General features: G+C 44.5%; 1 protein-coding gene across 1 annotated transcript in view; it reads right to left on the bottom strand.

Moving 5' to 3' along the window:
* Positions 1 to 887: 887 nt before the first annotated feature.
* SEC14L1 (SEC14 like lipid binding 1) overlaps positions 888 to 27,426 on the bottom strand; it is a 44,077-nt gene continuing 17,538 nt past the window's right edge. Inside the window, exons 3-16 of the mRNA XM_038157225.1 lie at positions 19,528 to 19,677; positions 18,604 to 18,735; positions 16,030 to 16,158; positions 15,547 to 15,781; positions 14,785 to 14,894; positions 13,866 to 14,055; positions 10,766 to 10,854; positions 9,795 to 9,865; positions 8,109 to 8,280; positions 7,654 to 7,788; positions 5,920 to 6,054; positions 5,193 to 5,444; positions 4,031 to 4,209; positions 888 to 3,520 (exon numbers count right to left, since the gene is read on the bottom strand). Coding sequence (XP_038013153.1) covers positions 3,415 to 3,520; positions 4,031 to 4,209; positions 5,193 to 5,444; positions 5,920 to 6,054; positions 7,654 to 7,788; positions 8,109 to 8,280; positions 9,795 to 9,865; positions 10,766 to 10,854; positions 13,866 to 14,055; positions 14,785 to 14,894; positions 15,547 to 15,781; positions 16,030 to 16,158; positions 18,604 to 18,735; positions 19,528 to 19,677 — 2,085 coding nt within the window. The 3' untranslated portion in view covers positions 888 to 3,414. The remainder of the gene's footprint in view (positions 3,521 to 4,030; positions 4,210 to 5,192; positions 5,445 to 5,919; positions 6,055 to 7,653; positions 7,789 to 8,108; positions 8,281 to 9,794; positions 9,866 to 10,765; positions 10,855 to 13,865; positions 14,056 to 14,784; positions 14,895 to 15,546; positions 15,782 to 16,029; positions 16,159 to 18,603; positions 18,736 to 19,527; positions 19,678 to 27,426) is intronic.

The raw sequence follows: 27,426 nt of genomic DNA, 5'->3' as shown, positions 1-27,426 counted from the left end.
AGGATCCTTCCCTGGGAATTTACAGGCTCGATGGCAAGCCAAGGCTGCAAATGGAGACACCTAAAGAACAGGGAGCCCTCAGCTTTGCGGGGGGCAGGGGATGCTGGTGGGGAAAAAAAAAAAGAGGTGAAATTTCTTTCAGTTTTGCTTTGTCTCATACAAATCCATATTAAAAAAAATTAAAAGCCTAAACCACACACTTCAGACTGACACCTCTCCCAGAGGAGCTGTGTGATGCAGCCCTGGCCTGCACCATTGTCACCTGCCCAGCTCAAGCAGGGGCTGAGGCTCAGCTTTATTTAGTTGCCATTTCAGAGAGGGGCACTGGCCACCAAGGCAGCTCCCCCTTGCCTCCAGGCACAGCCCAGCTGACCAGCAAAGCCACCTCCTTGCACAACACCTTCTCAAGGACTGCTGCACTCAGCAAGCTGCTGAGCAGCTGAGAGCTGGTCCATTCCCACGTGCTGGCATAGAAATATTGACCACATGCTAAAGCTTGAAGTAGGTCAGGGAGCCATCTGGTCTCGCTGACAGACCTCCATGACCATGGTCAAAGATTCTCATTTAGAGAAACTTCACAGCTTGGATCAAATTTAAACACCAACATAAACATGCTGTAGCCTCTGCTCCAGCTCCAGGAGTTAGCAAACCCACAGTCTGACATTTATTGGCTCCTGTTTCTAAAATAGCTGAAGCTTATTCTACTTCTACTAATCAAAAACCATCATTACCTGAGTGTGACTGCCTGGGCCTCCTGCCTGAGGTGGCAGTGGTGGGGACAGCCAAGGAGCCCCTCCCTCACCCAGCACTGGCAGAGCTGAATCCAGCACCTAAAATAACCCAGCAGCTTTGCAGCAGATGAATGAAATAAAGAGACTTCCCTCCCCTTTTTTTTTTCCAAACAGTTAACATTTATTGATAACAATAAAAAAATCTTTTAAAGACTATCTGTATTTTATTACCAAGAATGAGGTATTATGTATACAAAACATTTACAGAATTTGATATGCAGTTCATGAGGAGGGACAGGGAAGTGAAGGACACTGATAACAGGAAAGGTGCCAACAGAAGAGTCACTGGCTGAGAGAAGGAAGAGCAGTATCACACAAAGAAAGACCAGGATATGGGAAATCTAGTTAGACTGCAGTGATCAAGTCATATTGCCATAGCACTTTGCTTACAGGAAGATTAACTATTGTTTTTCTGGAATTTTATCTCCCTGGTTGTTTGTGCTGTAATGTGCTTTGAGCTCTAAATGATGTGTTAAGATCAAAAGCAGGAAAAACCCAAAGTGCCACTTTTGAGCCAGCTCAAGTGAAAAACAAAAATATAGATCTTCAGACTTGAAAAGGGACTGCAACTCAAAAAGGTCTACAAAGGCAGACACCTGGACAGATGTGGAGTGTTGAATGGAGCAGATTCTTTAGAGTTGTCAGCAAAATCACCATCTGAGAGAGAGAGAGAAAGGGACCATCTTCAGCCCTTACAGCCTGGTGAATGGGAAGAGTGAGTGTCATGAGTGTCAGCAGGTGAACCTCACTGTGCTCCAGCTGCACTCCCTGAGCTGGGAAGCCTGGCTGCTGGGGTCAGGAATTCGGGCAGAGCTCCTGGGAGCAGCCCTGGAGCCCGTGCAGGCTGCTGTGCAGACACTGGGTGGGAGCTGTGTGACACCAAAGCAGTGACCTGTGTCCCTAAGTAACAGCCTAACCTCCATCTTCAGCTTCTGAGTCCTAAAAGAGCTCCAGAACAGATCCATTTGGTTCAGTTTAAGGAGGTTGGTCTCTGAGCACCTCTCTTACTAAAGTATCTGTCAGCTCTGGCACATGCCCCAGCCAGAGCTGCTGTCAGGGGTCTGTCACCTGCCTCTCCACAGCTCTTCAGGCATAAAAAAGTTTCCCACTGAGTTCAGAACCAGCATTCCTCAGGCAGGGGATCCAGAATCTCGAGTGAGTTCTGCTTTCCAAGTGCAACACCTCCTGAAGCTCCTCCACAGCTTACCCAAGCCAGACCCTATCCCACTTCCTAGCAGGGACTGCAGCCAGCACAGAAGCTCCTTGTGCCTGCATGGACATCTTAGCTCTAGCAAGGGTAGGGAAAGATGAAGAAGGGTCTAACTGTGCAAATTCTGCTGCTTTTCAGACCAAAATCTTCTCTGCTCCACTGCCAGGTGTGCTCTGTGTTTGTCTGACAGTTCAGTCTTTGGGGCTTTTGCCGTGCATAGAGGGAGGGCTGGAGAGGGAAGGACACCTGAACAGAGTTCAGCAAGGGTCCAGCTTGGGCCTGGCCAACAGGGACAGAATCCCAAATGGCAGATCATCTCTGGCAGTGGCAGTAGTGAAAATGGTGGAGAAAATCCTTAAATATCTTCTCCTGTATCACTCAGAGGGAAGATCCCTGTGCTCCCTGCTCACAGGAGGGCTGACCAGACCTGAGGTGCTCTATTTCTGCCAGGCACAGGGAAGGGCAGGAGGCCCCAGAGAGGGAGAAGTGCTCAGGAGGGATGGAAGCCACACCTCCTTCAGACTGCTTTAAGCAGCAAGCTGAAGCTCTGCATAAATTCCTGACAAGAAGAGAATCTCAGTAAAATCCATTTGCTTGGAATACACAAAGGAAGCAGAGTGAAGCTCCAGCACAGGGCTGGGAACAGAAGCTCAGAGCAGCTCTGGATGAGCCCAGTGTGACACAGTGAGGGAGAGCCTGCTCTCCACCTCTCTCTCCACAGTGCTCCATGCACAAATCCAAGGAAAGAACAAATTGCTTTAACCCAGCAAGACCCAGAGCTCAGATTCCCCAGAAATGTGCTCATACAAAAGGAATATTCAGTGTTACAGCCTGGCCACAGCTCTGTGGGCATGCTTTGAAAAAAATGGACTCACAAAGTCAAGTATCCAGCAACTGCTGTTCTTTGTCTTGGACATCATTAGTGGCAACAGGAGAACAGTTTGCAGCACTGGAATATCACAGGGGATTTCTCAGGATGGCAAGGAATGTCCTGACAGGAGACTTGCAGTTGATGTCTAATGCACTACGGAGCATTTTTGGTAGGGTTTTTCTTTTTTCCCTTTTTAACATCTACACAGTTAAAAAAAGAAATCATTCTTAACTGATGCACTGGTTGTTTTTCCTTTTCAGTAAGAGCCCTTGTGTTCAGAGTTAGGATTTGTGCAAGCACACTTGCGAAAATATTTATGGCTGATTTAGGAAAAAGGGTTAAAGTTAAGAGACAAGCTGTTGGATCTAACAAAGATCAAAACCACTAAGTGTAAAATTCAAACAGCTACTTTACTATCTATAAAAGGCTTTTTGGGGTGGGGTTTTTTTGCACAATTGCCAGTTGAATATGCTGTATTGCAGTCAGCTGCCACGGGCGAGGGTCCAGCCATCACATCCATTTGCTTTTCAGCTGTTGTGGCACTACCTGGAAATCATGGAGCTGGAATGGGACTGGCTAGAGGAGGTGGTGGCAGCACTGAGCTGGGAGAATCCACTGTGGCTTGATTCAAGGCTGGTCATAGATCCCCTGCAGGAAAAAAAAAGAAGAAAGCAGTTTTAAGCTTCAGAACACACAAAGATTTTGATTTCTGCTCTGTATCTGTACTGTATTTGTTTGCACACTGAATAAAAAGCAAGTAACAGCTTTGGTGCAGATACTCAAAAGCTTTTCTGCCTCACCACATAAAGCAATGAGGACACTGCACCTCTTTCAAAAACCAGATGCTGTTCAAAGAGACAGAGATTTAATTTCAGTCAAGTTTATCCACTGGCAGAAAATTAAATTCAGCAACTGGAATTTGAATTGTACTTCCTTCTGCAGGACAACCTGCCAAGCCCAACAAGCTCTCAAAGCAGAGCCAAATGACCAGTGACATTGCCACGAGACAACTAATTAACCCCTTTTATACATTAGTCGCCCTCAGTGCAGCTTTTTAAGGCCCTCATAATTTACTTTGTATTTAAGTGAAGCTGACATTGACCTGACCGTGCAAATAGTCAGAAAGGTTTGACACTGGCTGCCCTTGGCCAGGCATACCTGAAATCTTCAGATCCTATCACTTCTGTGTAGTACATCACTTTACATTTGTGAGAGGACACCTGTAGAGATGCCAGCACATCATCCACACGAGGCAGGTTGGTTGTAGCACAGGCAGGCATGCTGTGGAATTTCCACTGTAAAATGTAGAAGCCAGGCCACCTGGTCACATGGGAGCCCTGCAAGCAGACACAACAAAAATCAAAAATTAACTCGGTTAACAGAGATTTGTGGGCTTGACTTTACTTTTCTAAGCTTAGAAAAAGTGCCTGCATGCTCAGAATTTTTGCCCAATGCTAGTATTTCAGCTCCTCAGCCAAATGGCAGTGCTGGGAGACTCCTCCCACACAACATCCTCCTCAAATCTGGGATGGAGCACCAGCAGTTCAACGGTGTCAAGGGGTTAGGATTTAATATGCTGAAAGGACAAGTTCTGCTTTAAAACAAAATCCATTTTTCAATTTATTTTCATTCACAGCTGTCCTTTGAGATCATGAAAAGAGCAGTCAAGGCTTCTGCCTCACAGTTCAAGAGGTCACTGCCCATATTTCCAGTTTAACATTTCCATCCTGGTGACTTAAGGAGCTGCTTTTTCAGAGGCTCTTTGACTCATTTCAAGTCAGCAGGAACAGCAGTGGCAGTGTGTGACTATAAACACGCTGCATGTTATATCAAACTTGGAATTAAAGGACAGGTTGCAAATGGCATAAAAAATCCTTCAAGGAGCTTTGGCCACCAGGAGCTCTTACACTGCCCATTAGAGGGCAAACACAGAAGCTCAGACTTGATTTCCAGTCTTCTCTTATAACTGAGGGCAGGCACTGTGATATTCCTCAAACACAGAATATTTGCTTCAGTAAATAACTCAGAATTACAGCCCAAAGCATGTTTTGTTACTTTCTGGCTGTGCATTTTAGGTGTTCCTCCCCATGTTCCTTGTTGATCCCTCTCAGTCCCTAGCAGACCTGATGCAACTTCCCCTCCCAGCAGATCCCACGTAAACCCCATCCCTGCTCCCTGCAGCACCCAGCCTGGAACAGCAGCTAAACGCTGGCCAAAAGCAAGCCCAGCACTGAGTCACCACCACTCAGTCATCAGTGCTGCGAGTAAGAACAGGCAGCTTGGGCTCCATCTGCCCCCACAGGGGCTCTGCCTGCCTCACCTGCACACTCTCCCCTTCTTTGCAGATCAGGGGAGACTCCACCATGCTGTAGTCACGCCCCAACTGCCAGACTTTGTCTATCAACTGGACGTTGTTCCCACCAGGAGATGTAATACTGTGAGCTCCCAGAGAGTCCTTTTTGGGAGGCTGTGGGGCTCTTTTGGAATGGAAGATGTTAAAAACAATGTCGCCCTTGCACACGTCAAAATCCCACGTGATCACTGACGAGGCGTCCACGATCTGGATGAGAACCTGAGGCAAGGGAGACACATTAGACAGCAGCAATTTGCTCACTAAAGGCAAACCCTACAGAAAAAAAAGGACAAAGAACACAGCTTTTCTGCTGCTGGGCTTAGTTTCTACTCTTAAAAAGGGTTTTTAATAGTCCAAAAAAAAAGGCATTGCAGATACAAATTCCCCCTGATGGGAGTGTCTATTCTTCTTACTTTCAGAAGCTTTCAAGCAGCCTCTGAGAAGTTTGTTTGCTTTGCTTAGAAGAATATGGCTTTGAATAGAATGAAAACCGGTGATATTCTCTAAAAGGCAACAAAATAACAGGAGGAACAATCACAAACTTCAGCTACTAAAGCACCACCGTGCACCAGCTCTGGAAGGTGGAAGCACAGGAGCTAAATAAACAAACAATAAAGCATTCCCAGGCCAAGAGACCGAGCTCAGAGCAGAGGGCTGAGATGAAAATGAAAGCAAAGGGCAGCTGGAGCTGTACCTCATGCGGGGCTCCTTTGAAGACACTTGCAGACTGGTAGATTGTTTCAGTCCAAAGCTTGATGTCTTCATTCTCCAACTCTTCTGCTGTCCGGTAGAGGGACTTGGGAACCAGCCCACCCTCTGGTACTTCACACTAAAACCAAAAACCATTAAAAATTATCTCCTGTGACCATCCCATCATGTTGTCTGCCTTCCAGCTTCAGAAACAAACACTCAGCAATACTCTGGAGAAGGGAACAGTCTGGAAGTAATTGTATAGCTTGTACATGATACATAGATAATTCTTTCTCAAATTATCTGGGTGAGGTGTTTGCAGAAGTGCACACCAGGGGAACAGATCTTGTACCTACACAACAGCCAGCACCCCAGAAAGGGACTGTGCAAAGGCTGCAACTATCATTCACACCACCTTACACTGAAGAAAGATGGGAAGCACTTCAGAATCCTGAGGGAAGTGGCAACAGTGACTAAGTCTGAAAAACAGAGCTACAGTGACCTGAAAGAATGGTGGTAGCTAAATTTAAGGATGGATAGTGGGCAGAGACAACAAGTTTCCGAGCAGGTAAAAATATACTGCAGCCAGGAAAGATAACAGTTTTGAAGTTACAGCTGTCTGACAGATGGGTACTGGAAGTGATTACACAACTTCCCTAAGCTAATTTCTGTTTTAAGAAGCCTGTAGCAATGAAGTTGGCAACAGGTTCCACAGAAGTGTCGGGGAAGTAGAAGTGTTTGGTAACTGAATTACAACAGAGAATTGAAAAGAACTCAGAGAAGTAATTTTTGTTCAAATACCCAGAAGTAAAGAAGAAGAGAGAGACTGCATTGCCTGTAACTAGCAGGAGTACTGTAGCAATTTGCTTTCTGGTAACATTCACTTTTGCTTACTTAAGCAGTGGATTTTAAGCTCCAAATTAGATAACACTGAAAGCTACTGCTGCAACAAAAACCAGCCCACTGGAGATAAACACATGCTCTACTCCAACACATCTAACCGTACTTCATTATCATTTGAGACTCTGTTGGAACTGACACAGCTGAATTTTCAAGAATGGTACAGAAATTAATCAAGGGGGTGTACAGGGGCTGAGAACACACCCAGCCTGTGTTGTCAAAAGCATTACATGTGAAACAAACATTACATTATCAGTGAGATGTTAAATGCCAGGTCCAACTGACACCCAAGGTCCAGGCAGGAAACAGCTGCATTGTCACAGGCATGCCACAAAGGACTGAGAAATTACAGTATTCTGCAGTAAAACACTTTTCTGGTTTGTTGGGGGTAACTGCACACTCTGTGTGGGGAGACTGGGCTGTCTGCTGAGCCCTCTTAGCAGACAGCCCAGTGCCACATGTTCCTGGGGCTCCTTATGGGATCAGATTTGAAGGTGACACAGACTCTCTGGATCAGTTGGTGGTGACAGCTCTTGCTCAGCACTCTGCTACCATGTTTGCCTGAACTTTCCAGGGAACAGACTGTGGCTTTTAGCTGTGCTTGGCTGTTTTGATAAGGTATTTGATCAAGATACTCATCCAAGAGAAGCATTGTACTGTTCTTTTTAAAGTGGATCCAGAAAACACCACTGAGCCTGGAATCCTGCATCACAGCCCCCACCTCCAAACTACACCAGGAATCACTCTGTACTTAAAGACTTCTTTGCTTAGAGGAGAGGAAAAATAATTATTAAAAAATCACAAACAAGTTGCTTTATGCAATAGTTTATATTCATACCATGCACTCTCCACCGAGGAAATCGGGGATAATTTCTTTATCGATGTAATCCAGCAGTCCCCCAGGACCCTGGTAGTCATTTCCAGCATAAATAAGGAATTTTTTTCTGGTGTTGTCATCAATGAATGGACTAACCTACAAAGAAAGAAAAACAGAACAGATCAGGCCCTCACCTTTTTCTCAAATCAATTTACATTGTTTTCAAGTCAATTTTGAAGGAATTGGTTTTGATCACACTGAGCATTACCACCCTGGTTATGCAAAGTCCACACCACAACGAAGCCAAATTAACCAACTGTGTAATCAGGTTTTAGCTGGTGGTTTTTAATCCACTCCAGGAATCCTATATAAAGGACATGCTTCCAAATGGCAATATTTGCTGCAAATACAGCCTGATTTCTGAAGTGCTTTTCCAAACTGAGAGAACTGAGGAACACCTTGGATTTCACACATACCAGTGTCCAGAGAACTGGGAATACTCGAGGTGCTCTTAGGATAAGCAGACGACCCAAGGTCTCAGGGTAATTGGCTTCAACCACCTCGATGATTCTCAGCAAGGCTTTGACACCAGGTCTCCATAAATGCCTCATGTTCAAGCCTTCCAGATCTACTAGACAGGTCCAAGAGCTGAATTTGAGAGACACAAAAAGAAAAATCTCAATAACATCAAAATTCTCTTTGCTTATGCAAGTGCCCAACACACTGAAACGTGGGGACCCTCTGCATGTTTTGGTTTCTTCTGTTTTACCTCCTTTGTGCTGCCTGTAGACACTGGAGTTTAAGGGGTATGCAATGATCACTCTGTACACTCCCCTACAGACATTTTAGATTCCAGATAAAAGTTCAGTCCTTATGAAGCCAAAAAAAAGATCCTGTCATCAGTCAGCCCAAAGATTAAACCGTTGCTTTTACTGGGAGATCATTGAAGTGGCCACAGTGCTGCTCTGAAGCAATTTGACATTCACAGAGCAGATTTTCTACTCCACAACAGTGCCAATACATGTCAAAGCTAATTCTATTGTCAGATCTCAGGGAAGGAAGCTTTTTCTATAGGAAGAGATATGTTCTTAATACTAACCACTGAGCTGCAGCATGTGTTTCAGTTTCTTTCCAAGTTCAGGTCTTGCCCTGGGCAGGAATTCAAGATTTACAGCTGTGCTGCACCAGCCAGCAGCCATTACATTATGCATAAGGCTTCTATGAAACACCAAACCCTTCTTTGTTTCACTTTAAATGTTTAATACACAGCCCTTTAGGATTATGGCTACAAATGAAGATCCAGTAGGCAGCACCATGCAGCTGTTACACACATGAGACCTCTCCCTTGGATTTGACCTCCCTTGGGGAGCTTGGCCAGCAAGGCCTGTAACAGGGAAATGATAAGCAGGCACACCCCACGCCCTGGACCTTACAGATTAGGGGAAGGAAACTGGAGAGAGCTCAAGAAACATGGCATCTTTTCAGGGCTGGTTCTGCCTTCATCCCATGCCCTTAAATCCATTTTGCAGTTACCACTTTCACAAGTGACCCCTACAATGACTTCAAGATGGGCTAGAAAACCACTTTTGACTGAACTTCACATGAAGTCATGTGGAACGTGGAAAACTAGATCCCAGGTTTTACAGGAGCCTCGTGACCTCTCCTTGGATCAACAGCTGAGTAGCCACACATAATAAATGGAGAATGCAAACCAGAACTGAGATAATGAGCCTTGGAGTGGACTGTGGATAAGCAAGTGACATGGAAGCCACACCTTAAACTACTGGAACTGTTACTCATGATACTATCACGGCCTGATTTTTTTGGCAGCCTGCATCAATGCCCAGTGCCTGTAAAATCCCCCCCACAGACAGGTTTGGGAGTTAGGCTGCACTGCTCTGCAGACACCCAGCAGTAGAAGGGAGAAGAGAAACAGCCTCAACAGAACCATTATGAGCACAAGACTAAGGCGGCTGGGGCAGGTGATGTGTGTCCCTCAGGCTTCCCCAGGCACATTCCCTCCAGCCCCACTAATTGGGGAGGCTCTTAATTAACCATATAATTGTACCTGCATGTGAGACACAGCCTATCCTCTGTTCCACTGCCTGGCATTTTCCCCCAATACCCCATGAAAGCAGCTATTCCCACAGAGCAGACTTTACCTTATTGGCCTGCCAAAGACTTTTGTATTCTCCTCACATCGCCTCAGCCCTTCCTCATTTATTGAAAGAACCTGCACAAGAAAGAGTGGGGTTTAGAAAACACAGTCTAAAACTCAGTAGATTGGGTATAAACATATTTTCTTTACCCTAAGATTAATTGAAACTGCAAGATCAAACCAGCATAAACTTTCCCCCCCGCCAAAGAATTCATTACAAATCACTACAAATACCCTTAATTCCTCAGAAATTAAAGCCCCTTTTGAAATCACAGAAAGTAACCTTGAAACAGAACTAGGGCAAGCCAACAAAAGTTAGTGTCTGCTTGGAAACACTACTAAAAGAGAAAAATAAAATCCGCTCCCTGTTTTTAACAGTCACTATGGCTACTCCTGTCAATACCAGGAGTCAGAAAAAGTTAGTGCAAACCTGGAATTCTGCCAGCTTTCTGCTTGAGAGCTGGGCAGATCCACAGTAACAGTCTGAGTGATGACTTTAGAGAAGAAGGCAGAAGCACAAGCAAGCACTTTTTCTTTAAAAATACATGATTCTTATCCCTGGAGAACAGACTTGACAAAATGCTGAGTGTGGCGTTTTCCCTTCTGTACCAGAGCAGAGACTGCAGCCTGAAGCCCTGCACAAGTGCAGAAGAATCTGTGCAAACGCCCATCAGCAACCATGGGAGCTGCCAGGAATGCCACCTTTCCATCAGCCTGCAGCTACCAGGGGCTTTCAGAGGTGTTCCAACCAAAAACTGATGGAAATGCTACTCATGACACTATCACGGCCTGATTTTTTGGCAGCCTGCACCGATGCGCAGTGCCTGTAAAATCTTCCCCCCAAACAGATTTGGGAGTTAGGCTGCACTGCTCTGCAGATGAAGGGAGCAGAAGAGAAACAGGCCCAAGAGAAGCATTATGAGAACACCTGGGGGTTTCTAACTGCGAGCCTGCTGTTGTTTTAGGAACACTCACGTAGCGCAGCAAGGCCTCCTCCCCCAGCGCTCGCACCAGGCCCTTGGTGTCCATCTGGCCCAGCCTCAGCACGTACAGCGGGCGCCCGTCTGCACAGAGACACAAAACACACAGCAGGAGACATTTGAGAGAGCTGCTTCTAAAAAATTCAGATGGAAACAAACGGTAACAGTTCAACCTCCCCTGTACAAGGAAGAATCGAGAGCAGGCGGCAACATAAACATCACTCTGTGCAGCCACACCAACAGATTATCTGTAAATGAGCTGCAAAATGATCATATCCTGATTCAGAAATAGCTCCCTGACCTTCATGGAAAGTTCAAAGGACTTTGAGTACATCGGTACACTCCAGACCTTGGTATACACAATTAATGACACAGACTATTCTTAGCTTCCAGGTCTGCTCAGGTACACCAGTGAACTGAAGCTTTCCTGGAACTGCAGAGCTGCAAGGAAGGCTCTAAGGCTTTTATCACACGTGATGCAATAGTGCTCTGGAGAGTTTACAGCAACATTTCCAGAAAAATAGTCATCCTGACATCTGGGAATGAATGAAACCAAGGGTTCACCCAGAGCCTGCCCTCTGCAGCGTCTGCTGGATGGAGCCACAGTCCAGCTCTGTCGCTGCACACTGTGCAGAACTGGCACACAGCCCTGCTAATGCAGGTTAAGCCTGGTGAGAACAGACTCTGCTCCAGAGATCAGCTTCTGCTGGACCTGCATTAGAGCCCTGCACACTGGGGCAGCCTGACACTGGCAGGATACTCAGGCATTAAGGTGAATTACTGTGTTGGCTGAAATTGAGAATCAAAGTTTGCATTTTTGGCTGTTAGTTGTACAAAACAGGTCCCAGCCTCCCTCTAAAGTTGTGATGCACTTGTTGGGCTTTGCTTCATCTATTTTAATACACAGGCCAATCACCAGCTTATAAAAGGGAATATATTAGCAAACAATATCAAAAGAAGAAAAAGAGGAAGCTTTCTACATAAAAATTTCCCTCAAGTCTTGTTGTCTGTGCAACTTCACTCCCCTCCAACAGCTGCAAGAGAGGTTATCAAATTATCATTAAGTCCTTTGGGACACAAGGAGAGAAACTGCAAAAAACACACTATTAAAAAAACCAACAACCAACCAAAACTGCAGAGTCAAGGCCAGTTATTTATTTGACAAAGACACTGCCCCCATGAAAGTTCACAGTGTTTTATGTTTTATCAGGTGGACTAAAAGAAAATGTTATTTTAACATCGGCACACACTTATCTTGGAATGTACTGTTTAGCTTTTGAAACACTAAACAAAAACTGCTATTAAGCTTCATAGCAGGTCTCCCTCCCTCCCAGATTCCTCCAAACCCTAACTAAGAGCTCAGTAATCCTGGTCCACCCAAATGACACATGAAGGAGACTCTCAGCTGACAGTGCTCTGTTATCACTGTACAATTTATATTCCATTAGAGCCTTGTGGTTTTGAAAAGACATTGGATTGAAGCATTCCTGTCAAAATAAGAGCCATTCAGATGTATAGAAATCTGTGCTAATTGCAAGCCAAAATAATAACTTCTTTTCTTTAGCTCTGATAGCTCATTCTAGGCAACATGCTTCATTCTCACTGCTGCCCTTGCTGTAGCACTAAAAGTCACACAGCATTCAGCCAGCTTAAGTTTGACACATTTAACATATGTAGGAGGAAAGGAGCAATAACTAGAAAAGAGGGTTTAAAAAAAGAACCTACCACTGTAAAGTTTTAAATTATAGAGAACTGCTCAGTTCTGAAATGGTGTTTCCATTATTGACAAAGCCATGCTTTACTTGTGGGCATGCTGCAAGAGAGATCAAAGGAACTGCAAGGGAAGGGAGGGGGCATGAAGTTCACCACAAGACTGCAGAACTTCTCAGAAGAACATTAAACAAGCCTTTGATGCATTCTGCACCTTTCTGCTCACTGGCAGGACCCAGTTGTGTGCAATTGACAGAGGAAGTCTTTGCAAAGGACAGACAAGGAACGGGCTGAAAGGGGGAACTTATTAACAGGTCTTTTTCCCTACAATCTTTACAAGCACATTCTCATTTTCCGTTTTCCCAGTTTGAGATCTGTCAAACCCAGAGCAGCAGGGAAGAGCCATTCAAGCTCTGCGATTAAACTTCTGCTGTGCCCTCCCTGTCTCCTGGCCACTACTGCTGACAGCATCCTGCTCTGCTTCATATGCTGCTTGGAAAAGGAAGAGCTGAGCAGAAACAATGGTGCTGGTGGGAAAAGACTCAATCAGAGCACAGATCGCTCACAGTAAGAGATCATTTCCTTATCTGAAGAGCCCAGCTTGCCTCAAGCCACAAATTCCAACGTGTTTCATTTCTATGTATGTATTAGCAACGAGATCAGTGCACGATAAAGCAGAGGGACAGGGGAGTGTGTCAGGCTGTGGCTCACAGCACTAAGGGAATTCAGCCAAAGCTGCTTTTCTTCTTAAACAAACCTGCTCTATTTGATGTTTTTGCAACATTCCACTTCTCATCATTAAGCTGATTGTAATACCAAATAAATATTCATTTATGCCATCAGCAGACTTATACAACATCAGAAACAAATTGATTACGAAGATATACTTATTTACAAACACCTTTTAATCACTGAAAGAGCACACTCAGCATTTGCCTAACACCCTTCTAAGCACCTCAGAGCACTAGAGAAGTGCAATTAATCACTTTTTTTTAAGCTCCTGGCAAAGCAGATTTAAGTATGTCAGTATTAGTCAGAAAAACTCTGATCCAGGACTCTGCCTGCAGCAGCTAAGGGCTGGCAAGGCACTGGAACAGGCTGCCCAAAGAAGCTGTGGATACCCCTGAAAGTGTTCAAGGCCAGGCTGGACAGGGCTCTGAGCAACCTGGTCTAGTGGAAGGTGGCCCTGCCCATGGCAGGGAGATGGAACAAGATTATTTTAAATTCCCTTTCAACCCAAAACATTCTACCAACGTAAGTGTCTTTAAAACATAACAACTGAGAAGTTCTAACCAGCCACCTCTAGCTAACAGAGGGACAACTACCACCTTTGATTCAAAAGGTAAAAAAGCCTGTTCAATACGTATTTTGTACTGAAACCATACCTTTGTCATGGTGATGCCAGCCTCCTGCATAGTAATCCTGGAGCACCTGGGGAGGATTCCAGGTGTCCAGAATATAATCCACCTGGTGCTGCTTACGCCACGTCAGTGACTGGCAAAGGATCTCTCTTGCTTTGTCGATGTTGAAGTCCCGGGCACGCAGGAATCTTAAAATGTGCTCATCCTTTGGGATCTATTAACAAAGCCAAACCAAATTTCGTATTTAAGGTTTGAAACAAGAACAGAAAGCCAAACAATAGAAGCTGAAAAATGTGCAGCCCCACACCAATGTATGAGGATGGTGTGTAACACTGGGAGTTACTCAAGAAATCAGCCTTTGTTTGAAACAAAATCATGAGCCCTGTCAGGCACTGCAGCTACCTTCATAAGGGATATAAAAACGTCATGAACTGTAATGTAATCATTTCCACCTGTATGACCACACCAAGCCAGTCCAATTTAAATAAATCAGGACAGAACACAGACTGTGTTTTATTGTTAAGTTAGAGGAAGCTGAGACACACATGCAAATCACAAGGCACTGCAAAAACCCCAGCCTTCCTATCAGTGCTCCACTCCTACCCGTGTTTCACTCTTTAAGACTATGATGTTTGGCCAAAACAAACAAATATAAAAATAAGGTCATTGTAGAAACCAGGAAGACTTATAAAAGGATGTTATTCCCCTGTGGCAGTTTAACTGACAGTCTGAGAGTCTTTCAAGCTAATTATTGAGGCACTGCAGCTGCAAAGTCAGCTGGACAGTCACAATGAACTCCTATTGCCACTGCTTAAATCTGGGTTGTGGTCATAGAGAGCCACTTGGCAGATAGAGTCAGCCCCAGGGGGTGTGGCAGGAGGTTCCCTCAGGCCTACCTTGTGTGTCACACTCTCTGAGCCAGGGGACAGCCCCAGGAACTCACCTTGCCTTTGTGCGTCTCCTGGAGCCACTGCCGCAGGCGGATGAGGCAGCTCTCCTGCATCGGGGTCAGGTCCCCCAGGTACCTCTTGATGTAGTCTGCATCCAGCTTATCTAAAAAGAGATTACAGGTTATCAGCGTGATCCTGACCAAGCACCATGTGATCTGATTTGCTGCTGTCTCAAAGTGGCTGCTGTGTTTGGCGCAGTCAGAACTGAATAAGGTTCCTTTGAATCAATGAAAAGATGAGCAAGGCAACAAACACAGTCATCTTCATTAAGAAGATACAATTCTCCTTCTGCAGCTAAGGAAGGAGCAAAAGCAGACATTTGTAAAAGCATTTTGCCAGTCTACTCAGATTCATCAACCCACAGCACCACTGGGCTTGCTGCCTCTAGAAATACTTAGAGAAGTTTTATCTCCCAGTGCAAGAATTTCCCCAAATTCCCAGAAGACTATCAAGGGAAGTTTCAGCTGTTTCCTCCCCATCATTCCTAGAATTACACCCATCCCTTCAGGATAAGAGCAGACTGCTCATTTGCAACCCAATGAACAGCAAAGAGTTTTTCTGCTCATACCTGATCTCTACTCACAAGCTGAGCTGCCTGAGCTCTGCCGTGTGTCACTGCTTGGTGAGCCCACACTTGAACACTGCACGTCCCCAGCTCAGGAGCAATGTGGAGCTCCTCAGCTGCCCAGAAGTGCCCAGTGCTGAGGGCCTCTCCAGTCCAAAGCTTCCCAGTAAAACACATCAGACCCCCGTACCGTCGGGCGTTCCTGCGGTGGGCTCCGAGGGGCTGCTGGAGGTGTTGAGGATCTCCTTGTTGCTCAAGCCCTCCTTTGTGGCAGACTCTGGGATATTAATGGCAGGTGACACTGGTCTCCTTGGGTGGCATGTGCTGCTCTCTGATTTACATGCAACAGGAGGAGTCCAGCGAGGGACAAAGGTTATTCCTTCTTCCTCCAGCTGCTTCAGGTAGTACTCTATTATTTCTTTTCCCTTCAAAAAAGAAAATTTACTTCAGCTACTGAAAAACCCACACATTTAGACACAGAAAGGATTGGGCTGAAAATTAAGTGATCAGCCCTCTGAAGATTTCACTTGAAACAGGCCTACACTGACACAGTGCCCCAGGCCCTTAGCAAAGCAGCCCAGGCTTCTGAGCAGAGCAGCCTGTTACTTAGCAGCAGCATCGTTGTGTTTTGGTAACTTGGAGCCAGGCACATCCTTCCCAACTGCAGGCTCACCTTTTTAATATTGCTGGTGTACTGCTTCATGGCAATCTTTTCCACTGTGCTTTCAAAACCAAAAAAAGATTTGATATCCAGACTTGCTGACTGTTCAAAACAGGTCCAGTCTTCATTGTCAGGATGAACCTGCATGTCAGAAGATCATACACAGCTCAGTTATCCATTAAGGGTTTTTTTCTCCCTCACAATATTTGAAATGTTTCTTGTTTTACAGGTTCACACAGTCAAAAACATTCAAGTGGAATTTGCAGAGTCTCACTTCTCTTGCTTCACAGCTAGGAAGAGGCAACACCAAAGCACAAAAAGCTGAGACTCTTTTGGTCCCACAGCCCTTTTTGGGGTCTAAACAAGAAAGGGGAGGGTGGATAAACACAAGTGCACCAGCCAAGAGCCAGAGGAGTGCACATTTCTACAGTCCCTCAGTCTAGATAAGGGCTGGGACTGCAGGGTGTGTGTGGAACAGGGCAAAAGCCTCCACAGGGAACTCTGCTGTGGCTCATAGCCCAGGGCCAGCTCAGCCAGGATGAGCCCTGCAGCAAGGACAGGGGCAGCACTCCCAACATTTTCAAGAGACAGCCAAAATACTGTTCCCACACTGACCTAGGAGGTACTTTAGCATTCTGCAGAATGAAAACTGTTTTAGTTTGCTCTCCCATGATAACGCCACAGACAGAAGTGCACACTCCTCACTCAGCTGACACCTTCCCTCTTAGCTTATCTCTTGCTTTACTGACATGATCCTGAAACAGAATTTTAGCTGGACTTGGTTTTAAAGGACTTTTCCAACCTAAACAATTCTATGAGTGATGCTGATACTGTTACAAAAAAGCTGTTCTTTAAACTCTCTTCAGCTGAAATAATTTGTTCAAGCAATTTCTAGGCTGGGCTCTGAATTTGTCTTTATAAAAACATCACAAAAGGCTGGATTTCTGAGCATGTAACTGGCCTGATGCCTTAGGGTTCCCTTCCCACTCAAAACATTCTAAATTTGGCTAAGAACAGGATCAACACTTTATGAGGAGACAACTGCAGGAAAAAAAAAAACCCTTTTACCTTCATTTTCTGTTTCTGCATTAGGGAATGGGAGGTACAAGAATAGCTTGTACAGCTCAGTAAGTACAACTCATAATAACAGCATTTAAGAATCTTCCTGTATTTTCATAAATTCAATTATAAGTTACCTTTAATAAAAGTGAGCTTTTAGAAACAATTTATTCTTCCATTAAAAACCTGGTTTTGTATTTAGCTAATTCCTGGATTGAGAAGAGCAAATGGGCATAGAGAAGTGCTGCATTTGTACATATTTACCACATGCACTTTTCTGTACAGCAATCCCCTGTTTAAACAGAGCTTTCACATAAAAGCTGCAGGTAAGTGGAAGAATATTCTTAAATTTACCCCAGAAGTTACAGCAGAAATAATTATAAAAATATTAGATTATAGTGTCAAGTGGGTTTGGCACCCAGTGATCTTTTAACCACAGGTTAAACACAACAGAAAATGTTATGACCTAGAAAGAGTGCTACAATACAGATAAATCAGTCACATTTGTTAGCTCTGATCTGACCTTTAACATCAATTTGAAGTTCTACTGCTACAGTACATGCTGTTAGAGCCCATGAGGGTGGGCTGAGCCATTCAGAAATAAACCATGACCAGAGCAGAGCAGCAGGCCTGCCACCAGACTCCTCTGCATCAACATTTGCACAGAAGACCAAGAACAATGAAAAAAGGTAGGTTAAAACACAGAGCTGACTCAGTGAACTCCTGTCTGAGCTGAGCAGAAGGCAAATCAGCTGAACTTCTCTCTGGCAGTTCTGTCAGGGTGTCAACAGCCTCACCAAGTCCCACATTGCTGCTACAAAGCACAGATTTGCCTAAACAGAGCTGTCAAACACAGCAAATTATGTTGTGTTCTGCTCTCTGAGAAGATGCTCATGCAAGAGGGTGCCAAACATGTCTCAGTTTTTGAGGCAAGTGTATTACATTTAACACTTACAATTATCACTCAGGGCAGTGTGTTGGTGCTGGATTAAGCTCTTTTCCTGACCCAGAGATGGGGTAACTGAGAGGTGTTTTAAAAACTTTTATTCTATTTTCAGTCTCACGTGAAGGGTGAGACAATACAAATGTTATAATTCATGCCATCATAATCAGAAGCCAACTATTTCTTAATTACAATACACTATAAGCATTTTTTGGCCTATCAGCTTTTGCCACACCACGCTGTAAATGCTTTAAAGGCAAACCTCTAAAACTACCCTTTGTGGGTCCTACTACAATGCATCTTTCATAGCTCTATTTCTCCAAAGTATCCAGTCTTTCTTGCAAGGCCGTCCTTTGAAACTTGTTTCTAGCTCCATTTCTCTCTCAGCAATGTCTGTCCTATTCCATGGCATTTCTAAGTCAGCATTTCTTATCTCAAGGTTTGCATACAGATGCATATATTCTCTACAAATTCATTTCTTACACGGCAAAAGCCAGGAACAACCCAAGCTCTGTTTGAGTCCTGAGGTCTGAACACTGCCTTGGCTCCATCTGCAGCCCCACCAAGGGCCTGCTGTTACTCACTGTGTAGGAGCAGTGCTCGTTAATGATGACTCTGTTAGAGAAGGTTTCATTGTAGGCTTCTATATGCAGAGTCCTTTCTCGCCTGTTCAGAGAGTTCTTCTGGACAAAGTAGACATAGTCCACTCCTGCAATCTGGGGAAGAGGCACAGATACTGTTAAGGTACATGTCTTAGGTTGGAAATAGGGGTATTTTATTCCTATGTGTCAGAGCTGGGCAGTTCTCTGCTGTGCATTGGGCAGTTTCCTTTATCTCTCCCACAGCCAATCCTCCCTCCAGGAGATCTCTGCTGTCCATGGCCACTGAGTGTCCCTGCAGGGCTGATCAAATTCCATCATCCCATGGGAGATGCTCTGCCCAGGGAAGGAGCCAAGCATTCCTACCTGGATCCAATCTGAGCCTGGCAACAGCACAGCAGCCTTTGCCCCCTGCATTCCCAGAGGAGCAGCTTTCTCCTGCCCTGCATTCCCAGAGGGAGAGCAGGCCCATCTCCAGCAGCCCTGGAGCTGCAGAGGAAAACTCCCCCCTTGTGCAGGATCCCTGCTCCAGCAGAACCACAGCTGGCCCTGCAGGAGGGCTGAGTCAGCATGGAATGGCACTGCTGCCACCACCCTGACCCACAGGGGGCCAGGGCCTGTTCTCACTCTGGCAGTAGTTTTTTTTTTTGTTTGTACTATTACATTTGTATTTTTAGTTTTCCTAGTCATTTTCCTAGTAAAGAACTGTTATTCCTATTCCCATATCTTTTCCTGAGAGCCTTTTAATTTCAAAATGATAGTAAGTCGTAGGGAGGGGGTTTACATTTTCCATTTTAAAGGAGGCTCCTGCCTTTCTTAGCAGACACCTGTCTGTGCAAACCAAGACATGACAGTATTCAGGTGAAGGGATATCCTGAAGCACAAACCAGGCACTTCAAAGCTCATCACCTTTTTCAGCAGCCGTGGTGCATCGATGTCCAGCTTGCAGCGCCGCTCGATCACGTGGATGGCCTCATCCTCACTCTTGTACTCGTTTACAGTGTCACTGGCGACAAACATGGGGATCAGAGGGCACGTAGGAAACCTTCTTTCATATGCCTGTCACGATGGAAAGGGAACAAACAATCATCACCATTAATTCCTGAGGGTGTGCAGAGCTCCTCCAGCACTTGGAGGCTCAATGCCCTTCAGAGATTCCGTGGAAAGGGCCGAGCCTTCCTGAACCCACGCTGCAGCTGAAAGAGTCACAGTGCATTCCAAACAATCCATTTATTAATATGTTCCTTGCCAGTAAGGCAGTTTTTAAACCACACAAAATATTCCTCTCCTCCCTCTGGAAAGGAAGTTATTCATTCTGTACCATGACAACCCCCTTGATAACAGGAAAATCAGACCCTCCAGTTCTAAAACACCACAAGACAAAACAATTATGTCTTGGATTAAAAAAACCCACTTACTAATTACCGGTGTTTCACCAAGCTGTCTAGAGGGATTTCATACAGCTCCCCAAGGTCTAATAAAAACATTTCAAAAGCTATTTCTTAAGCTAATAGAGCTCTCAAGCTCCCTGGGCACAGAGTGTTCCTAATGATTTCACTGCAGTTTATCAGTTCCCAGTTTTGTCCAACAACAGTCAGTCTAATACAATGAGCTCATTTCACACTTCTGAAAATGTAAAACTTCTTGTAATAATGCTGAGCTAGCAACAGCTTTGATTCTGGTTAAAAAACACAGTCACATAAATAACTTCATCCCTTAATACCTGGCACACAGAAAAGATGGTATTAAATCAGACACAGACAGGAGACTTAAGGATTTGGGATCAGTAAAACAAATAAGAGGAAAATGGCTGTTATCCCTACAAGTAAACTTGTTGAATTTTGATTTTAGAACTACTGTGCCTGGAGAATACAAGACAGCTCTTATTTTTTTTCCTTTTCTTTCACAGTCTCTAATGTATCTCTGCTTCGCTTTTGGTTTTTTGTGGGTTTTTTTTTTGTTGTTGTTTTGTTTTGGTTTGGGTTTTTTTTGGGGTTTTTTTCCTCATGGGGTAGCAGTGAAGCAACTAATTCTTTAGCCAGCTTTTCCTTCATTTTTGCTATTGTCAGAACCTCATTTGCTTTGGTGAAGAGGTAGGATTTTGCAAGATGTCCCAGTGCAGAAGAAAGTTTAGATAAAGTAAATCTGAGAGAGCATCATGAAACAAATCTTTAAAAGAGGTAAAATATCCACTATGTCCTTTTTGATGATTTCAACTACTCTGACAACAGCTGGGCTGCAGCACCAAGAGGGAGAGGGTGGGGAACACAACAAGCAGCAGCTGCACCAAGTATGCAATGGTGGGGCTGGAACAGAAAAGGTCTCTTAATTCTCCCTTTAGAACAATTAAAATACTTCATTTTATTACCAGTGTTCAAACCTCGTTTGAAGGCAGTGTTACTATGGTGACAGTGGTGTAAGGCACTAAAACAGTGTCAGCCTTTTTCCCCTTGTGCATATTTTTGAACCATTTTTGCAGCACGACTGTCCCAAGTTGATAAAGCTGCTGTGTAAGGCAGCAGAAGTGCAGCCAGAGAAGGGGTCACACACAGTCCCTGCTCCAGAGCTCAGCTGTGCACAGCTGCCCTGGTTAGAGTGAAGAACAGCAGTCATTCCTGGGCTCTGAGATGTGTGCACAGCTGCCCTGGCTGGAGTGAAGGACAGCAGTCATTCCTGGTGTTATGGAGAGAGTCAAAATTCATAAAATAATGAGTGTTATAGTAAATGTAATATAGTTATAATTATGAAGTATGTTATAAATAAGTTAGAAATAGTTACGGGAATTAAAAGGTTGAATTCTATCGTGGGGAATCTTGTCTGGACATGTTTTAAGGAAACCAGGGAAAAGTAGCCTGCAAGATTGAGAAACCAACACACACGCATACCATACAGAAGGACCACATTTACATGTGAAACAAAACAGTAACGCAGAGTTTCGAGGTTTTGGTTGAGTAAAGAATTACGCCATCGGTAGCACACCTGGCTACTGACAACCAGAGGGAAGGATGCAATACCATTCAGACTTGTAATCTGTTTCTGGGAAATCTCTTAGTATGAAAAGGGATTTCCAGTAAGGGAAGTTTAGCTTGTATCAGGACTGTTAGCTGGGATATCTCTTTAAACATGGGATTTTGTGTATTGTAAATGTGTTTGAGTTCATTCTAGCACAAGACAAGGAGTCGATTATTATTCCCAAGACATCGAGAACTGGACCATCCTTCATCTGATAGCATTATCCTGGACCGGAGAAGCTTTTTGGACTCACTTGATGAAGAAAGGGACAAAGGACATCCTAGCCTGCGGCAAGAAAAAGAGTATAAAACCTGAACTCGAGATCGCAATGGTGTGCCGCTGCACTCTGGAGCTGCCAGGGCTCAGAGCTGCGCAGCGTGTCACCCAGGGGCTATTCCCAGGCTAGACTCTGTCCGATTCATGGCTGACCTAAATTTTGTCATTCGAACGTGAAATTAATTTTATATTTTGTTATTATATCATAATTTGGCTCTTGCTAATTATTGATAGAATTTGATTGGCTATTTCATCCATAACACTGGGCTCTGAGATGTGTGCACAGCTGCCTCGGCTGGAGTGAAGGACAGCAGTCATTCCTGGGCTCTGAGATGTGTGCACAGCTGCCCCGGCTGGAGTGAAGGACAGCAGTCACTCCTGGGCTCTGAGATGTGTGCACAGATACCCCGGTTGGAGTGAAGGACAGCAGTCACTCCTGGGCTCTGAGATGTGCACACAGCTGCCCCGGTTGGAGTGAGGAACAGCAGTCATTCCTGGGCTCTGAGATGTGCACACAGCTACCCCGGTTGGAGTGAAGGACAGCAGTCATTCCTGGGCTCTGAGATGTGCACACAGCTGCCCCGGTTGGAGTGAAGGACAGCAGTCATTCCTGGGCTCTGAGATGTGTGCACAATAGCAGGGACAGAGCATTGCTGCTGTAACACAATAGTCAGCACTGGGGGACAAAATGCTTCACAGCTCGGAGACAAAGGGAGGATGGGTCCTATTAACAAAGAATAAGAAGTTTTTTTGCCCTGTTGGTATGGCAAAGAAGCTTTATTTCTTTTACAAGACTCTCGTTCTGGACCGAAGGCTGTACAGTTTAGTTGCTCACGAGTATCTCAGCCCTGTCCCTGAAAAAGTCTCAGCATTCTTCATAAATGAATCCCTATTTTAACTGCAATGACTGTAGTTGAAGTCAGAAAAAGAAAACATTTCTAGAAGAAGCAGAATTTAGAAGCATTTCTCATTTTCAGATTGAATATTTCAGATATTCATTTAATGCTTTTATTCTGAGGACCTTATGTTACAATTACTTTATAGACAGGAGAGCAAGGGCAGTAGGTATCTAATAGGTAGGTATCTAGTAGGTATCTATTTTTCTCACCTTTGGATGATGAGCTTCCCCCATCTGAACAGCCCCCTTTATGCCAAAGCCTTTGCAAGTCTCCTTCATTGCACATATTGACACTTTTCTCATCTTAGTCCTCCAAACACTTCATGTTTGCCCTGTGAACATTTGCAATTCAGAGCATTACCTGCCCCTGAACTGGGGAAAAAAAAATGCCCAAGAAGAATATGTTGTTTTCAATGGCAAGACTGAATTGAATGTGTTCAATTTGGAAGAGAATGAAATAATTATCTGCCAAAAGCTGGTAAACTGAATGCTCAGAGAAAAGTACTTGAAGGTTTCCAAGAGATTAACAGCAACTCAGGATTCTTTCTCCCTAAAGAACATATATACAGAAAACTGTTCACAGTCAATTTTACTGGGCTCTTAAATCAGATTTTATTTCTTTATGTCCCCTGCAAATGTATCCTTGTAGTGCACCATTTCTCAGCACAGCCCAGTTTGAATAAAAGGTGATCAGAGCAAACCATGGCCACATCAAAATATTCAATCTGATTCAAGCACAGCTGTGTCTTCCACTAGGGACAAACTGCACTTTCACAGGGCAGAGTGGGCAGGAAAAAGCTGCTAAAGCCTACAGGACACTGACAGATCTTTCACCATGAACCAACACAGCACAGGAAGAAAACCTGTAATTTGTGGTACAACACAGCAAGAGCCACGTGAGTCAGAGCAGCACATGCATGGCCAAGGCTGGAGCTATTCAAGGAGCACAAGAAAATTAAAGAAAGATCAAACGCTGCTTTTATTTTCCAAGAGAACTGAAGGGATTTTGCTGTGTTATTGAAGTGTTTTGAACCAGAAATTTTGTCTCAAATCCAGCTTTGCAGACAGGAAATAACTGAACTGCATTATGCAGCGTTCCTCCAGCAGGCTGATAAAGCAGAGTTTATTATAAAATATTGCTCCTTCCTTGTATGACAGCATTGTGGTGAAACCTGAACAGATAGGTCTCTCTTCACAAATAAAATCAGATACTCCCCACCGTGGCTCAGTGTTCCAATTTCACTGTACAGATACAATCAAAGACAATTAGTTCCTCAAAAGAGAAGCAGCTGCAGAAAATCCTGAAGGGCTCCATGCAGGAGTGAAATGCTGCTGCTGTGGCACTAAGTGCACCCAGGAATGGCGTTTCAAGAACGTGACACTGTTACTGTCACATTTAACACACAGGGGGTGTGGAGACCGGCACGGAGCACGAGTCAAAAGCACAGAAGTGCTCGTCCCCAAAACTCTGCAGCTGCTGCTGGGCTTGACATGAAGTCACAACACCTCCGTGGCTGAGACACCTGTGTACAGATCTTACAAAAAGTGATTTTGAGCCTGCAATTCTGCAGTTCCTCAATAATGTACTTTTACTTTTCCCACCAGCCTCTGGAACATTTATGTACTCTGATCCATTAGAAGCTGCATTGTGCATCAAGAAAAACACAGTCTGGTGAAGCAGCTTGAAACACAAATTTAACTTTCTTAATGCTTGTTAACAGCAAGAGCACTGACAAGCATAATTTCAACTAAAATAGCACTGTAATAAAGCTGCTTTTCCAACTGCTTCCCTTAGCAACTCATGCTCAGAGTAGAGTCAAAATAACAGGATTTATTCCACTTTTATCCTTGCTAGTATTTCAGCTGAGTGCGAAGACATGAAAGCATTTCAGAAGTCAGACTATTTTAAACCCATTGCAGTCGTTGTTCATAGCCAAGGGAATTGTACTTGCTGCCACGGCCCTTAGATTCTGGAATTCTACTATCAGGGATAACAAGTTCCTTTCAAAATACCACCTTTAAAACAGCACTTGGGTATGACCCCCAACCCAGTTTTCAAAGGTTTCTGGCTTTTTGCTTCTCAAACCATGCCTAGGGTTAATAAAAATACCTTGATAATAAGCATGTGCTCAGCCCTCAGTAGGGAGAGTCAGTCATTCATGCAAATAAATTACTCAGCTTCTCTGGCCAGATTAATATATTCCCAGTCTCCTGCCTTCCAGGACAGGGATTATTTAGTATTTCCATTAAATGACTCAAAACTAACTTGCACACTTTAAAGAGGAAAAAAATATTCCAAGTAATCTTATGCTGTGCTGCTCTAGCAGGTGAATCCTCCAAACAGAAATTCTAACCTGGTGAAATACAGAGGAATTTCAATTACCATTTAGAAAAATTAAGCATATTGAGTGCTTTAACAGCTTAATGGCATGAATCAAGATGTTTTATTTCTTTTTGATGCCTTCTGTCCAAAATTACTGGCCGAGCAATATTCCAAGAGCAGCAGCACATTCTCCAAGGGCACCTCAAGAAAACCCATGAACAGATTCATCCTGGCAGTCCAACCTCATCTGCAGCACTCAGTGCTAATTTTAATTTCTGCCTGCAGAGCCTGACCATGTGTGGGTACCAACGTGCAAGTGCATACCAAAGTTCACTGTGTTCCCCTTTCCACTTCCAGTGTATGGGATTTCTGAATTATTCATAAACACAAGAAACAAGAAGGGTCACTCAAGCAGGATGCTGCCCTGGCTCCAGAGGCTGCATTCCAGGAGCCTGATCATTCCTGCAGAGCCCTTCCTCCCCTTGCATTAGAGCACTGCAGATCAATAGGAAAAGCAGGGACTCACCCTCCTTGGCAGGGCAACCAGGAGGTTTCATATTCTTGGCAGCTGAACTTGAAAAGAAACAATTCTGGATGAACTCTCACAGATCAGCAAATAACTTTTCATGCCCTGTATTCTGCTGCTCAGAACTCTCTATCAAACCCTTCACAATCCATACATATGTATAAAAATCATGACCCTTGTTCAAAGCAGCATAAAAATCGTGAGGCTTGAACAAAGCAGTGTGATCTCAGTGGCTCTGAGGGATGTTAGCTCACATGGGAGTGATCAGCTCGGGGGCGTGCATGCAAGAGAGCAGATGGTTACAGTGGATACACCTCGGAGAGCTCCAGAAATAGGGTTTTGGTAAGGTAACACTCCCAGGCATGGGGAAGAGGGAACGTGAAGCACACTGCACGTTGGGGAAGCACAAACATCTTTAACACACAGGTAGTCAGCTCTCTGGGAAGAGCCTCCCCTGTGAAGCCAGCTCTGCAAGGACATGTCCTCCAAGGCCTCAGGGTCCCAGGCAGGCTCTGCTCCCAGCAGCACGGCTCCCCTTGGCTCGGTGCAGTGACCTTCCCCTCCGAGCAGCTCTCCGCAGCAGCCCTGGCTCAGGAGGCTTAAGTGGTTTTTCTCTCCGTTGTGTTTTCACCTCATTAAATGTTCTCATTTACAAAGAGAGGAGTTATTCTCTTACTGCTGGGAAACAAAGGCTGCTTGGCAGGCACTCAGTTCTAGAACTCTCTCTGGAAAAGATGGAGAAGGCTTTAGTTCCACAGACCACAGCTGAGGTTTGTGGGGACTACAGACAACCCAGCAGGGTCAGAGCTGTCCGACAATGGCTGGGTATCATCTAAACAAAAATTTCCTTTACGTACCATGTCTGGTCCTCAACAAATATGAGGCTGTTTAACAGTCCTTTGACTTCTCTGTAAATCTTAGCACAGTCTATGCCATCAAGATACGACTAGTGAGAGTGTAAAGAACACTATGACTTACTTTAAAAGGGAAGAAAAAAAAGAATTTAAGCCTTCCATTGCAATTTCTACTTTTATTAAGTGTTTAGAAGTGTTCAAATAGAACTAGAACAAATACACTATAGCTTTTCCAGCAAGATTCACCAATGGTGAGCCTGCTGGCTATCAGAGCAAGATCAACAAACAAAATGTTTGCTTAACAATTTATCACTGAACTGGAGTAAGTAATTAGAAAGCACATCAGGAAATACCTTGTGTGGAAGCAATTTGAATTAAAAATTATTACTCTTCACCTGAAGGAGAGCTACTGCAGAGATTTTAAGGATTAAGACAGATGAAGCAGGCAGCAAGCATTCATTAAAAAGGAAGGCTCTGCTCCATCTTGGTTTGCTAAAAGAGAAACTAAATCACAATGCCTCACATTCAAATATACCTTTGATTAAATACTTTCTATTTGCAACAGGAAAAGACTCTTCCACTCCATGCAGAGCAGAATTCCACAGAAGAGAGGAAAATCCTGCCTTCCCAAGCAGAGCTGTACTCGGGCAGGGTGTGAGGAGCAGAGAGCTGGCTCTGCAGCCAGATCGCGGGCACGGAGGCTGCTCCGTGTGCTGGGATGCATTCCAAAGGATTCCCAAAATGAGAGTGACATTCCCTGACATTCCCCTGGCAAATGAGAACAGACCCTTACTCTGAGCTACAGGGAAAAAAATAAAAAAATTGCACAATTCTCCTTTCTCCCCATCACACTTTCCTACAACTGCATCCTGACCTTATTTTACTCTGTCCCTCTTGTATCCTCCCTCCATTACAGTCC

This window comes from Motacilla alba, chromosome 18 (genome assembly GCF_015832195.1).
Source record: "Motacilla alba alba isolate MOTALB_02 chromosome 18, Motacilla_alba_V1.0_pri, whole genome shotgun sequence".
Taxonomy (NCBI): Eukaryota; Metazoa; Chordata; class Aves; order Passeriformes; family Motacillidae; genus Motacilla; species Motacilla alba.
The sequence above is the reverse complement of the archived record's forward strand: the minus strand, read 5'-3'. Positions and strand labels throughout refer to the sequence as shown.